General features: G+C 50.2%; 1 protein-coding gene across 1 annotated transcript; it reads left to right on the forward strand.

Annotated features, from left to right (window-relative positions):
• The first annotated feature begins 2,627 nt into the window (after nucleotides 1-2,627).
• Nucleotides 2,628-10,131, forward strand: LOC131904233 (aflatoxin B1 aldehyde reductase member 2). The gene is made up of 7 exons (XM_059255293.1): nucleotides 2,628-2,949; nucleotides 5,375-5,562; nucleotides 5,736-5,840; nucleotides 7,696-7,792; nucleotides 7,973-8,072; nucleotides 8,752-8,881; nucleotides 9,267-10,131. Exons 1-7 carry the CDS (start codon nucleotides 2,628-2,630, stop codon nucleotides 9,426-9,428), a joined length of 1,104 nt encoding a protein of 367 aa, XP_059111276.1. The 3' UTR covers nucleotides 9,429-10,131.
• The last annotated feature ends 3,963 nt before the right edge of the window (nucleotides 10,132-14,094 follow it).

The following is a 14,094-nucleotide window of genomic DNA, read 5'->3' on the forward strand; positions in this document are numbered from 1 at the left end:
GCCAGGGCCACCCAGCCAGAAAGCAAAAGAGTCAAACCCCCAAGCGTGAGGCTTCATTGGAGGCTGCCATGGCTTCCCCTTTTGTCACTGTGCTAAGAGGGTGCTTCCTCATCCAGATGGACGCACTCCTGGACTTTCTTAGTTCCCGCTTATGCCAGGGAGGCCTGACCGCCTCACAAAGCTCGGCTGGACCCAGGACTGTTGAGCTTGCGATGATCAGGCTAGGGAAAGGAAGCAAGGCAGCTCCTTTTCTCACGAGGCCCAGACTCTCAGAAGACCTAACGTGACCAGCTACCAGAGCTGGGGGGAAGGGTGCCCCAGGTCACTGTGTGGCCAGCTTATTGGGGTAGCTCCAGTATGGGGCAGAGAACGGATGGAAGGCTCTTCCCTGGTCTCCGTGGCTGGTGCAGATAGTATCAGCATAGCCAATTTTGAGAGCAATTACCTGACACCTTAATTCACACACAGTCCAGGTAAGAGCTGTGCCTAAGAAGCCCTCTTGTTTATCAGCCACACACATCCTACTGGCCTCCCCTGCTCCATGCTCCCATGTAGGTTCTGAATAGGCCTCCACAATTCACACATCCATACACTGTCATCCCTCAGGCCGGGTAGGGAACACTGTCCCCATTTTAAAGGTAGGGTTGAGTGGCTTTGGGCAAGTGAGTCAGCCTGTCTGAGTCTGTCTATGAACCAGGGCTAATATCGTTCTGAGCTAAACATAGCTCTGAGCCCCACATCTGACCCATATTAGTGATGTTTTAAAGATGAGAACGCAGTATCTTGACCACTGTGGAGTCTCTCATTCCCTCTCACCAGGCTAGGCAGGAAGTGAAGTAAGAAGCTTACACTGTGGGTGTAAGCAGTCCTCCCAGCTTCTTTGAAGACTCTTCCCTTGATACCAAAGTTTGAGCCTAGGACCTCATACATGCTAGTCACGTGCTCTACCACTGGGCTACATCCCTCAGTCTGAAGGATCCTGACTCTCATGGTTCATTTCCAGAAAGGCTGGCTGGGAGACAAATCTCTTGAAATACCCCACTCCTCGCCAACTCCAAGCAAAGCCAGGGAGATGCTTCCCAACAAAGTAGATACAGGTTCCATTTTGATACTGGATCAAGTTTGAATTCACAGAGACAGGGTCCCAAGCACCCACAAGAACTGTTATCCTAACTTCATTTCCTAGCCCAGGTCCTCAGAGTCCCAGGCACCTGCACACGCTGTTTCTTCCTCTAAGGAATCCTTCTCCACCACAAATGCCTGGTAGAAATAGCATGACCCATTTCTAAACTGTCTTCTCCAAGAGGCAGTTGCAGTGACCTCCTCTTGTCCCCCGGAACACACTTCTGGAGAAGACGCATCCCTATCCTTGTTAAACATTGCTCTTCAAACAAGAAGTCTCTCTCCTTCTCCCTGTTTGTGTATTTCCTGTTCTCGTGGTCTGGATTTATTAGCTGCACAACAAAGGCTCAGAAATGCAAAAGAAAGGGGAGGTAGCATGAAAAAGAGGAGAAAAGGGGAGGAAAGAAAAAGACATGAGAAAGGAAGAGGGGAGGAGGAGAAGGGAAGGGAGGAAACTTGTGAATTTCGGGGGGGGGGGGCTAGGACTGAGAAGTCCCTCTGAGCAAGTAATGGAGCTTCAGCGTTCTGATGCATATAATAAAGGGAATCATGAAAGGTACTTACCTCCTAGACTGACTGCAGACTTCAATAAAACCCAGTCCAAGCCATGATAATGGCATGAGCCTAGGAACTCATACATGTCGGTCAAGTGCCCTACCATTGAGCTACAATCCCCCAGTATTAGGAAGGACTCTGACTCTCACGGTTCATGTCTAGAAAAGCTAGCCAGGAGACAGTATCTCCCACCACACTCAACTCCTCCAACTCCAAGCAAAGCCAGAAAGATGCTTCCCACTGAAGCACATTTGACACAGTCAACAGTAACATTCTGTTCTTGCTGTAGTCCCCTGGGTCACATAGTAGCACACAGTATACACTAACTGAACAAGATCTGAGACTATAGCAGCCCTCACACTTCTAACCAACCCTCCTTGAAATCCTGCCGAGAGAGGGGGCATTCTGGACTCCCTACCTGCGGACCTGGGGAGAATGTGTCAGGAGATCCCGCATTGACTCCGGGATCCTACCCACTCTAGGCCTCCAAACCAAGGCTCTAACTCCTTCCGGTGACTCTGCCGGTTCCGAGGGATAATGACAGGGCAGACGCTGGGGCAAGCGCCGCAAGGCCCCCGCCCAGTCTGGGGAAAACAAGGCAATCAGAAGCCAAGAGACCGGAAGGCGGGGACCGGCAGGTGAGATGTGGAGCCAGACCCGAACTCGGATCCCAGGCCAGACCGGGTATCCCGCGCCCCCAAAGGGGACCGGCGCCAGGGGTTGTGCGGGGCTGGGGGAGGGTGTAGGGAAGAATTGACAGGGCCCACCTGGAGTCCCGAACCCCAGCCAGGCTGCCGCCAGCCCCCTGCAGTCTCACCAAATGAGGATCCACAACCGGACTCAGCTTCAAGGTCCGTACCCCGCCTGGGTCAGCTGATCTCCGCGACGCCCCGCCCCGCCGCGCGCTGTGGGCGGAGCCCCAGGCGCCGGGGCGCGCAGGCGCAGTCTTCATGCTGCGTGCGGCGTCTCGAGCCGTGGGCCGCGCTGCGGTTCGCTGTGCGCGTCGCTCCGGGCCTTCCTTAGCGCGTCCTCTCGCCATGTCCCGGCCTCCGGCACCCGGCGCCACTTCGGGCGCCCCTCTCCGGCCCGCCACGGTTCTGGGCACCATGGAGATGGGGCGCCGCATGGATGCGAGCGCCAGTGCCGCGACCGTCCGCGCCTTCATGGAGCGCGGCCACAGCGAACTGGACACGGCCTTCATGTACTGTGATGGCCAGTCCGAGAGCATTCTGGGCGGCCTGGGGCTTGGGCTGGGCAGCGGCGACTGCACAGGTAACCGCTACACCTGCCCCCCCACTCCCTGCACCGAGTAGAGCTGAGCTGGTACCCGCATCCGGAGTGCACCGCCCAGGGTCTGCACCTGGGAGCTTCGTGAGCTCCCATATCCACAGCTGTGTGGACCCCAAGCTCCTAAGGCACCTGTAGTCCTGAACTACTGAACTGAACTTTGTCCCGCCTGTCCTTTGAAGCTTCTGGAGTTGCAGCTCGGGGGCCGGTGCTGGGAAGCTCCCTAATCTCACCTCGAGCCTGTTCTGGCCCCTTGCTTCCTACCTCAATCCTTGCCTCCCAACTCTCCATTTGCCCTTAGCCGCCCCCTCCCCCCAACCAGGCTTTGTGCTTATGCCCTTCTCTCTTACCCTCACCAGCCCTGTGCTCCAGGAGCATGTTTCTCTTTCCGGTCTTTGGTCATCTCCTAGACTTTGTCCTGTGCAGTTAGTTGACAGTGCCTGTGCGTCTTAAGGAGATCTGTGGCAATGCCAAGGGCCCTAGGGGGCGGGGGTCGAAGGTAGCGTGGGGAGAGGGCACTTCCAGCCTTTCTATCCACGCTGTGCCGGGTCTTGCAATGGGGGCGACTACAGTGGAGAGTGACTAACCCACAGAGGGAGTTCCGATCCCTCGTGGAAGACTGAGGCCGTGATTGCTGGGGAGTAGCTTGTGGAGGCCCCGGGGAGAGCAGTAAGCAAAGCTCATAGAGCACTGAGGCTAGACCTTAACAGTGTAAGTAGCACTGTGCTGGGTAGAGAACAAGAGAAAGGGGGCACTGGAGGCTGAAGGCTTAGCTGTTCCATGATGGAGCTTGAGAGTGCAAAGTACATGTATGGGGCAGGATGGTCAGTGGCATGTGTCCCTTGATGGAAGATGAGGGGAACCGTCCCTCATTTGCTTGAAACCATTGGAGGTCTTAGGAGTGTGCCTGATATATAGGGAGGTCTCTTCTTTGCCTTCCCGAGACTCCTCCTCCCAGTTCCTGTGCAGTGGTCCTCCCCAAGGCCCCTTAGACTCACCATGGTAGAACTGGAGGGGCATAAGTAAGCCAATCTCTCAAGCCCAACACTGCAGAGTTTACCTGGCCGATTTGTTTATAATGATTTTCTCTTTCTTTCTTTCTTTCTCTCTCTCTCTCTCTCTCTCTCTCTCTCTCTCTCTCTCTTTCTTTCTCTCCCTCCCTCCCTCCCTCCCCACCCCTTCTCTTTCTTTTTGGTTAGTCCTGGCTGTCCTGGAACCCCCTCTTGACTCACTAGAGGCCAAAGTCCTCAGGTCATTCCTGTGGCAGAAGTTCACATGAGAAGGCCTGGGGGGGGGGGGTTGTAGCCAGGAGATGCTGTGGTCTTCTCTATCCTGTGGGTAGATCAGAGGGCTCCCCTTTGTCTTGCTGAGTCCACATAAGCAAGTATCAGCGTACAGAATCCATCTGTCCATCATCAGGCCAGGTAGTTGGGGTTCCCTCTCTGGGAAGAAATAGTGCTGAGTCCATGACTGGGGAGCATCTGCAGTGGATTGGAGGTGCAGGCTTCTGGGGGTCTGAAAGATTGATTGCTGTCAAGGAACACATTCAGGTCCCTGTATCTCTTCCTTAATTTGGGGGGGGGTTGTTTTGTTTTATTTTGATTTTTCGAGACAGGATTTAGCTTTGGCTGTTCCAGAACTTACTTTATAAACCAGGCTGGCCTTGAACTCAGAGATTCGCCTGCCTCTGCCTCCAGGGATTAAAGGCATGTACCACCACTAACTGGCTTTTATATTTTTTTATACTTGGTTAATTTATTTGTATCTGTGCTTTGCCTGCTTGTATATGCGCCCACAGAGGCCAGAAGAGAGGGTTGGGTTTTGGGAATCGGACCTGAGTCCTCTGCAAGAACAATAAATGCTCTAAACCACCGAGCATCTCTTCAGCCTCCGTTGCATAAATTCTTACATAGCACTTAGTGGTCTCCCTGCTTTCAGGCCTGTCTCACTGAGTTCCTTCTCTATTTTATGGCCAGAGGGAGCGAAATGATGGGCTCGTCATCCTGACAAAACTTGGAACATCAAGTCTAAAGATGGGATGGTGTTTGAGCACCTTTGGGGTGGAGTCTGCACTCTTCTCGTGTCTCAAATCCTGTACCCCCTGCCCTGCGATATATATAGTCTTAAAATTCAAAATGCAGCCTTGTGTGGCAAGCACCTTTATCCACTGAGACAGATTACCAGCCAACTTTTAATTTTTTTTTTTTTTTTTTTTTTTTTTTTTTTTTTGGTTTTTCGAGACAGGGTTTCTCTGTGTAGCTTTGCGCCTTTCCTGGAACTCACTTGGTAGTCCAGGCTGGCCTCGAACTCACAGAGATCCGCCTGGCTCTGCCTCCCGAGTGCTGGGATTAAAGGCGTGCGCCACCACCGCCCGGCTTACATTTCTTAATCATTATAATCTTCCTGCAAGTGAAAATTGCCACCAAGGCCAACCCTTGGGATGGGAAGTCACTGAAGCCTGACAGTGTCCGGTCCCAGCTGGAGACGTCACTGAAGCGGCTGCAGTGTCCCCGGGTGGACCTCTTCTACTTACACGCTCCTGACCACAGCACCCCAATAGAGGAGACGCTTCGTGCCTGTCACCAGCTGCAGCAGGAGGTGAGGGTGGCCCCTGAGCTCAGAGGGGTGATCTTTATACCTCTCATCCTGACTCTGCCATGACAGTGAGGCTCACTGGGCACCCAGGACAGAGCTGGGCACAGACGCCACTGCCACCCAGTCGGTTTTCCCTTCCTGGTTCCCTGGGCTGAGCTGGGTCCTCTCCCCTGCAGGGCAAGTTTGTGGAGCTTGGCCTGTCCAACTATGCCTCCTGGGAGGTGGCTGAGATCTGTACCCTCTGCAAGAGCAATGGCTGGATCCTGCCAACAGTGTACCAGGTGAGGGGAACGTGGTGTGCTGGGGCTACCTCAGAGCTCAGCTGATCCCAAGTCGTCTTGTGCTTCAGACCCCTCCTTAGACTGTAGCTTGAGTTTTCCTGCCTGGCCCACAGTCAGGACAAATCTCTCTCACCTGCCAGTCCCACAGCCGCTCAGACCCGACCAAGTAAACACAGAGACTTATGTTGCTTTCAAACTGTATGGCCGTGGCAGGCTTCTTGCTAACTGTTCTTATAGCTTAAATTAATCCATTTCCTTTAATCTATACCTTGCCACATGGCTCGTGGCTTACCGGCATCTTTACAAGCTGTTTCTCATCGTGGCGGCTGGCAGTGTCTCTCTGACTCAGCCTTCCACTTCCCAGCTTTATTCTCCTCCTTGTCCCGCCTACACTTCCTGCCTAGTCATTGGCCAATCAGTGTTTTATTGATTAATTAGAAACACATTTGCCATACATCCCACAGCATTAGACCTCTCCAGAGTAGCCTCCGCAAAGCCTGTGGGTACCACCTAGTTTCTCACCAGCCTCACAATGGTGCACCCGCTTTCTTACGGCCTGAGCACACACACCTTGATCCCTTCCTCCCATCCTGCATTGCAGCCTAGAGCATACCTCCCCACATCCTAGAAGAAGTACTCACCTTTGACCCAGAAGGCCCTTTCCTGGGAATCCCCTCCCCACAAGCCCTCGGGGCCTCCAGTCTCTGAACGCCATCTTCATCCACTGAGCCACCTTGAGTACCTCCTTCGTCTCAGAGCCCACCTTTACTGCGTTTCTCCATGGATTTTTGTTATTGTGTGTGTGTTTCCTTTGTGGTACTGGAGATTGAACCTAAGACCTGACACAATGCTTATACCCCTCAGCCCGCTGTCTATCTTTTTAATTTTATTATTGCATCTTTTGGAAGCAGAGAATTTGCTAAACTTTTGAGTAGTTGTGATTTCAGCATCCAGCCCATAAAGGAGGCCTAGAGATATCTGTAGATTGATAACCCAGGCCAGTTTCCCCTCCCTGTGCCCAGCACTCTCAACCCTACTCCATACTACAATCTCTAGAATTTAAGAAAAAAGTATTATTTAGTCCCTGTGCCCTCCAGGTGAGATTTGAAATAATTGAACCTGGGAAGGTTTAGATTTAGAGTTTTCAAAGCAGAAAATTTCAAATCTGGGCATACATACAGGCACACACATGGATGTCTGAGGCAGGAGGATCACTATGAGTTCAAGGTGAGCCTGGGCTACAGAGCAAGACTATTTCAAAAAACAGAAACCAGATTTAACAGGTGAAAACACTTGGTGTGCAACCATGAGGACCTGGATTCTCATCCCCTGGTTCACACGCACAGCCAGGAGTGATTGCCCAGTTCACACATACAGCCAGGTGTAATTGCCTGGTTCACACACACAACCAGACATGGTTGTGTGCACCTGTTACCTAGTGCTATGAAAGGAGACAAGGGAATCTTTGGGGCTTGCTCGGTGCCCACCCAGCTCCAGATTCGGTGAGAGGCCCTGTCTCAGGAATAAGGCAGAAACTGGTACAGCAGGACCCCCAACATCCTCCTGTGGCCTCTGCACCATACACATCTACAACACATACCTACAGACACACAAAAATAAGTAAAAAGTGGAGGACTAGCAGGCACAGGGTACAGGTCCCTAACCCCACCTACTGGGGAGGTTTAGGCAGGGGGATCACTTGAGCCCAGGAATTTAAGAATAGCCTGGCCAATTTACCAAGACCTAGTCTAAAAAAGACAGGCTTCCAAAATAGATTATTTTTAAAAAGAGGAAAGGTGGGTCCCTCTCCTTGATACATCCACACTTTGCAACAAACCCCTCTCCTTCCCTGCAGGGCATGTATAACGCCACCACCCGGCAGGTGGAGAAGGAGCTCCTCCCGTGCCTCAGACACTTTGGATTGAGGTTCTACGCCTACAACCCCTTGGCTGGTATGGGCTGCCATGGGGACATGCTCCTGGAGGTGGGTGGGCGTGTCAAGCCCAACGCTGTGGATTACTGCCCTATTGATGCCCTTTCCAGGCTCCTCCTCCTCTCCAGAGCTGGGTGGGACCAGGCAGCCTCTGGGCGGAGTCTGGGCCAGGGTCTGACTGTGGCCACCCCTCCCACAGGGGGCCTCCTGACGGGCAAGTACAAGTATGAGGACAAGGACGGCAAGCAGCCCGTGGGCCGCTTCTTTGGGAACAGCTGGGCTGAGACCTACAGGAACCGGTGAGCTGGGCTTCTTGGCATCAGGATGGGTTCTTAGCTGTGCTCCCAGGGATAAAACCTCCTACTGCACACTCTCCCCGTTTCTCGATTCCTTTTTTTTATTTTTCGTGGTTTTTCTAGACAAGGTTTCCCTGTGCGACAGCTCTGGCTATCCTGGCATCTGCTTTGCTTTGTAGCCCAGGCTGGCCTTGAACTCACAGAGATCCACCTGCCTCTGCTGAGTGCTGGGATTAAAGGCGTGCACCTCCACTGCCCAGCTGTGATTCTTATAAGAAATAGCAAATCCTAAGGTTTCTCTTTTTCTTCTACCTCTGTAAGGAAGTGAGGAAAGCCCAGACCTTGTGGTCACATAAGCCATTGCTACACCGAGAAGTGCCCTGCCAGGAGGGAACCTTGGGTAGAGGCTTGGGCGGCCAGCGCCAAGTCTGGGTTTACAGCAGCTTCTCTGTTGCACGAGGCGGATGGTAGACAGGTCTAGGAGTTACCAGTGAGGCATCTAGGGAGCAAGTGGGCAGCCCAGGAGCTTCTTAAGCCCTGTAAAGGAGGAGGTCTACTCCCAGGGAGAGAGAGACCTCCTTTCCATGCTACAAGATGGGGTGGGAGCAGTGTCTTGATAGGCTCTGGCTTTAGTTCCCAGTGTGACCCAAGATTCTCACCCCTGGCCACTCTCCCCACTCAGCTTCTGGAAGGAGCACCACTTCGAGGCCATCGCCCTGGTAGAAAAGGCCTTGCAGACCACCTATGGCAGCAGCGCCCCCAGCATGACCTCGGCTGCCCTGCGCTGGATGTACCACCACTCACAGCTCCAGGTAGCCCAGCACCAGGAACTCATTTTCTGCCCCTTTAGGGGATCCACAGTTGCCTTTAAGTTATTTCTAGAGAGAGTACTTCCTCCAGAGCTAGAGAGGTCATTTGGTGTATAAAGTGCTTGCCAGGCAGGCACGAGGCAAGTGTCTTATAAAGAGAGGGTGGGTTTTTACTTAAGTCTCCCCAGGGACGAGCTCCTGTGACAAGGGGCAAGAGTGGAGTCACATACATTGAGCTGTCAAAGACCCCTTCAGACCTTCCTGGGTGTTCAAGACAGATAGACACAAAGATCCCAGAACTTAAGAGGGGACAGGCAAGGAGGGGCATGTACGACAGGAACCACCAAGTAGCAGAAAGGTGCTGAGATCGGGCTGTCTCCCCTTGCAGGGCACCCAAGGGGATGCAGTCATCTTGGGCATGTCCAGCCTGGAACAGCTGGAACAGAACTTGGCCGCCACTGAGGAAGGGCCCCTGGAGCCGGCTGTCGTGGAGGCCTTTGACCAAGCCTGGAACCTGGTCGCCCACGAGTGTCCCAACTACTTCAGATAGAGTGTCCTGGCTCAAGCTGCCAAGGCTTTCCCGCCACCTCTTGGGTTCACACCCTGGCCGTTCCTTGCCTTATGCCGACTCAGTGGGTCTTTCCTTCGATCTCCACCCACACAGTCTTCTAGATTGCAGCCCTGCTCCCTGTCACCTTCATGATGAAGAAAGGCTGGCTGGGCTGAGTCCTACAGCAGCTCTTCCTGTCTAAATAAAGCAGGCATCTGGCCTGGCTGCAGCCAGGACTGAACCTCAGACTGTCTCCTCTACTGCTCAACACCTGCTCCCTCCATGCTGCCTCAGGACCCATGAGAAAGGGTGGAACCAGGAGCTGGGGCTTCAGAGAGCATAGATGTGGGAGTGTCTGACACTGCCTGGCAAGGATCCCCCCACTATGTCCTGATCAAGCCTCACCCTTCAATCTTCTGCTACAGGCTGAAGCAGAAATATGAAGTAGAAGCCTTGCATTCTGTTGTAAGAGTCGGGCTGCTGGTAGGTCTGAGGCCAGTTCTGGGAGAGGAAGGGAAAGGAACCACGATGGAGAAGAATGAGGATGAAGATGAGGATGGAGACGGAAAAGAGTTAGAGTTATGAGAGGACAGGAGGAGAAGGGACAGAGAGGAGCTGAGTATAAGAACAGAATTGAAGCTGTGTAGATAGAATTTAATCTCAGAGGAATAAAGAGGACGGACAGAAGAGCTCCTTTTCCTCAGATTATTCTTGCTGTTAGTAGTGTCTCTTCTGGGCCCCTGGGAAGGAAACTAAAGGGGCTGGACCTCAATAATTTCTGAAACCCTTCTACATGTGACAGAATGGGTGGATATGGATATGCACACTTGTTAATTCCAGCATTCAGGGGACTGAGACAGGAGGATTGCCCCCAGAGTGAGGTCAAGACTGATCTATATAGTGAGTTCTAGGCTACCCGGGGATACTTAAGGAGACGCCCTCTCAAAAATGAACATGATGAATTTAAAAGGCATGGGCTCTGACACTCCTTCAGACTTGTCTTACTAAATCTCAGAAGTAGAACAATTTAGATAAAATGTATAATTACAGTACAGTGAAAAGGATAATGTTAAGCTGGGCAGTGGTGGCGCATGCCTTTGATCCCAGCACGGGAGGCAGAGGCAGGTGGATCTCTGTGACATCAAGGCCAGCTTGGTCTACAGAGCAAGTTCCAGCACAGCCAGGGCTACAGAGATGAACTCTGTCTCAAAAAACTTTAAAAAATAAAGTAAAATAAATAAAAATAAAGAAGAAGAAGAATGTTAATATTTACCAGGATTCTTTTTTTTTTTTTTTTTTTTTTTGTAGACTTGGTTTTGTTTATTTGTTTTGAGGGTCTCAAGTAGACCAGGCTGACCTCAAATATGCTGAGGATGACCTTGAAATTCTGATTTTTCTCTCTCTGGTATGTGATAGACATGTGCCAGCCACTGTGCATGGTTTATGTAGACCTGGGAGTCAAACACAGGTCATAATGCATGCTGGGTAATGTGATGTAGCTGTTTTTGTTGTTTCTTGATTTTTTTGAGATGGTGTCTCTGTGTTGCCCCGACTGACCTAAAATTTCAGGATTCTAGTGGTCTCTAGCCTAACCTCCAAACAGCTGGCATTACAGGGGGCACCCCACCATACCTTGTGGGGCATTTCTAACACTTATCATCTCAGCAGTGGCTTTAGTCTTAGCTGAAACCTCCTGACTCATCATCCCTTGATTCCTTAGCTTTGATCTGGGCCTCCTGTTGGGAGGCAGTATCCAGAATGACCCAGGCTCATGGTAAAGGCTTGGACCGCAACTGCTGCTCATTTGTGAGGCAGGCTTAATAGGAGAAAGTAGGTCACTGGGCGTGACCGTATCATAATGTTCAGATTTGCTATAGGGCCAACACCAAGGCTGAAGCCATGAGCCAGAATTAAACCCGTACCCTTCAGCTGTTTGGCATTTTGTCACTGCCACTAAAAGCTAACTAGTGCAGGCAAATATGTGTCCATTTTCTTCCCCAAATTCCTTGTACAAACTTGAAGCAGGAAAGGCTAGAGAAGGGAAATTCCAGGCCTGATAGTTGCCTCTTGCCTGTTCCCATGGCAGCTGAATACTAGCATGGGGTTTGCTCAAGGCAGCAATTGTTGGGCACCTGCCAACCACCAGCATTTAGTCCCTGGGAAGCAGGTAAGAGGCTCAACTTGGGATCCCAGGTGAAGCCGCCACTCTACAGGACTGTGTCGAGGAGGAGCCTTGCAGACAGGTTTGTGTATACTCAGACATGGTCCTGTGTCCTCATCTGTAACAAGCAAAGCCCCTCCCACTGGGCTAATGGTCCAGCTTTTGTTGCACAATGAGTCACCCCCCAAGGTAAGTTGTGACATTGTAATTACTCAATATGAAGGGTCAAGGTACTGTCTGTTAAAGTCCTACCTGTCCATGCCAGTCAGCATGCCACAGTAGCCCCTATACTCAGGAGGCTGAGGCAGGAGATTTTTTTTTTCTTTTAGTTTTTATTTAATTTTAGCTCTTTTTCCTTTCTTTAAATTTTTTTTTTCATTTTGCACACCAACCCCTGTTCCCCCGCCCTCCCCTTCCCCAGTCCCCTCCACCTCCCCCCCCCCCCAATTGTCCTGAGCAGTTTGTAGTCCAAAACTGATCTTTGAGTTGTGTTTGTCAGCTTGGTGTCATTATCATTGTCCATGTGGAGTCATCCTTGTGGGATTGCATCATCTTTTCAAAGACTTCAAAGCTCACTGTAAGGTGTGGTCATTATTCACTGCAGAAAATCTTTTTTGTTGGATTTTTTTTCTGGATGATTTGTCCTTTTTCTTTAGATGTCTTATTTGTTCAGTGTTCAAATTCCTTGGCCTTTATTTTCCTGAAAGACAAAACAAAACCCTTCCCCAACCCTAACTTCGGGGAGTTTCCAAATCTAATCTTTATCAATTTTGATTTATGGTTTCTCCTGAATTTTTTGTTCTCTCTGCTGTAGCTGTTCTATCATCCAGAGCAGTATGATTTTTTACAATAGGAATTAAGTTCTTTAATTGCTCTGGGAAGGGGTTTCCTTCATGATGGTAGGAAAGGACTGAACCGAATTTGTCATGAGGGCATGTGAGATGCCCCTCAGGGAGTTTCCCAGTGGCAAATGCAAAGGATTACCTTGTCTGTCCCTTGTTGATCTACATTTGTTAGTCCAATGTTTGCCTTTACCATATCTTCTGCATAATCCAGAAAGGAGGGGCATTCTGTTGGGATTATTCCTAACAAAAACATTATTTTTAGGAATGCCCTGTTTACAGTCCCTTTTTAGGTGACCTTGTTTACCATAATTGAAACATCTGATATTACTATTTTTCTTCAAACCTCTGGAAATTACCTCTCCTATCCAAGTATCATCAGGGTCATGAGATTCAATATTCATTGTGTCTCAGATCCATTCCTCCAAGGGTGCTGATCTTGACTTTAATGGCCTAATTGTAGATGTAACCAACTGTCTTATTAAATAAGAAACACAGAACCAATGCAAAGAAGAAAGCCAAGAGGTCAGAGCTAAGAGCTAAAACCTTACCCTTCCTTCTGCGGTGGTCCTACCTCTCTGAAAAAGAGCTACTTCCTGTGTTAAAGTCTTTATATAGACTTTCCGTTCTGCCTTCTCATTGGTTGTAAACCCAACCACATGACTGCCTCGTCACTGCCTGTCTGTATAGACCTCCAGGTCTTCTATGATTGGTATTGAGATTAAAGGCATGTGTCTCCAATGCTGGCTGTATCCCTGAACACACAGAGATCTACCTAGCTCTGCCTATCAAGTGCTGGAATTACAAGCGTATGCCACCACCGCCCAGCTTTCCTATGGCTTGCTAATAGCTCTGACCCCCGGGCAACTTTATTTATTAACATACAAATAACATTTTAGTACAAAATAAAATATCACCATACTTAATTATCCTTTTGCATTGTGCATTAGCATTTTCAAAAGCCAGAGATTCAATTATTATCTGTCTAGCTTCTGAATTTGGTATCATTCTATTTACTGCTGAAGACAGCCTTTGTAAGAAATCAGTGAAGGTTTCTTCTGGGCCTGTAGCTGTGTGAGTGTGTGGGTTCATGCAGTCCGTGGAATGAAGACACAGAGGCATCTTAAGAATGGCTGCAGGGGGGTCAAGCCTCAAAGGACTGAAGCACTCTTCCCTTAGCCTAGGGCATATTTATTTACTCTTTTTTACAGTTTAGATAGTTAATTTCCATACCTTCAAAGCAACCCAAAAGGAGCTCCCAGAGACCAAATGCCAGGTGCAAATTACTTGATTTATCAAGTACCATGGTTTTCCCGGGTTTCCTGGACCAAGTTTTGCATAGGCCTTTGATCCTTTGGGGACTCTCTGATCCTTGACTCTCAAACAAGATTCACATAGGGTGATAAGAGAAACAAAAGGTAAGAGAAACAAAAGGTGTGGCTAATCAAAGGAAGGATTAGGGCTAGGTGCTGCTCTCTGGAGCCAAGCCAGGAAGTCAGCAGGAATGCCACTACATGGGCCCTTTTGTAAATGACTCAATTTTCTTTCCTACTTCAATTCTGTCCCAAGCATTCAAGGCTGCCATTCATCATAAGGCCAGGGTGTAGTCATCATATAGAGATTACCTTTCTATATTAGCATAATCTCCCTCTACAAGAAGTTG

Source organism: Peromyscus eremicus, chromosome 2 (assembly GCF_949786415.1).
Source record: "Peromyscus eremicus chromosome 2, PerEre_H2_v1, whole genome shotgun sequence".
Taxonomy (NCBI): Eukaryota; Metazoa; Chordata; class Mammalia; order Rodentia; family Cricetidae; genus Peromyscus; species Peromyscus eremicus.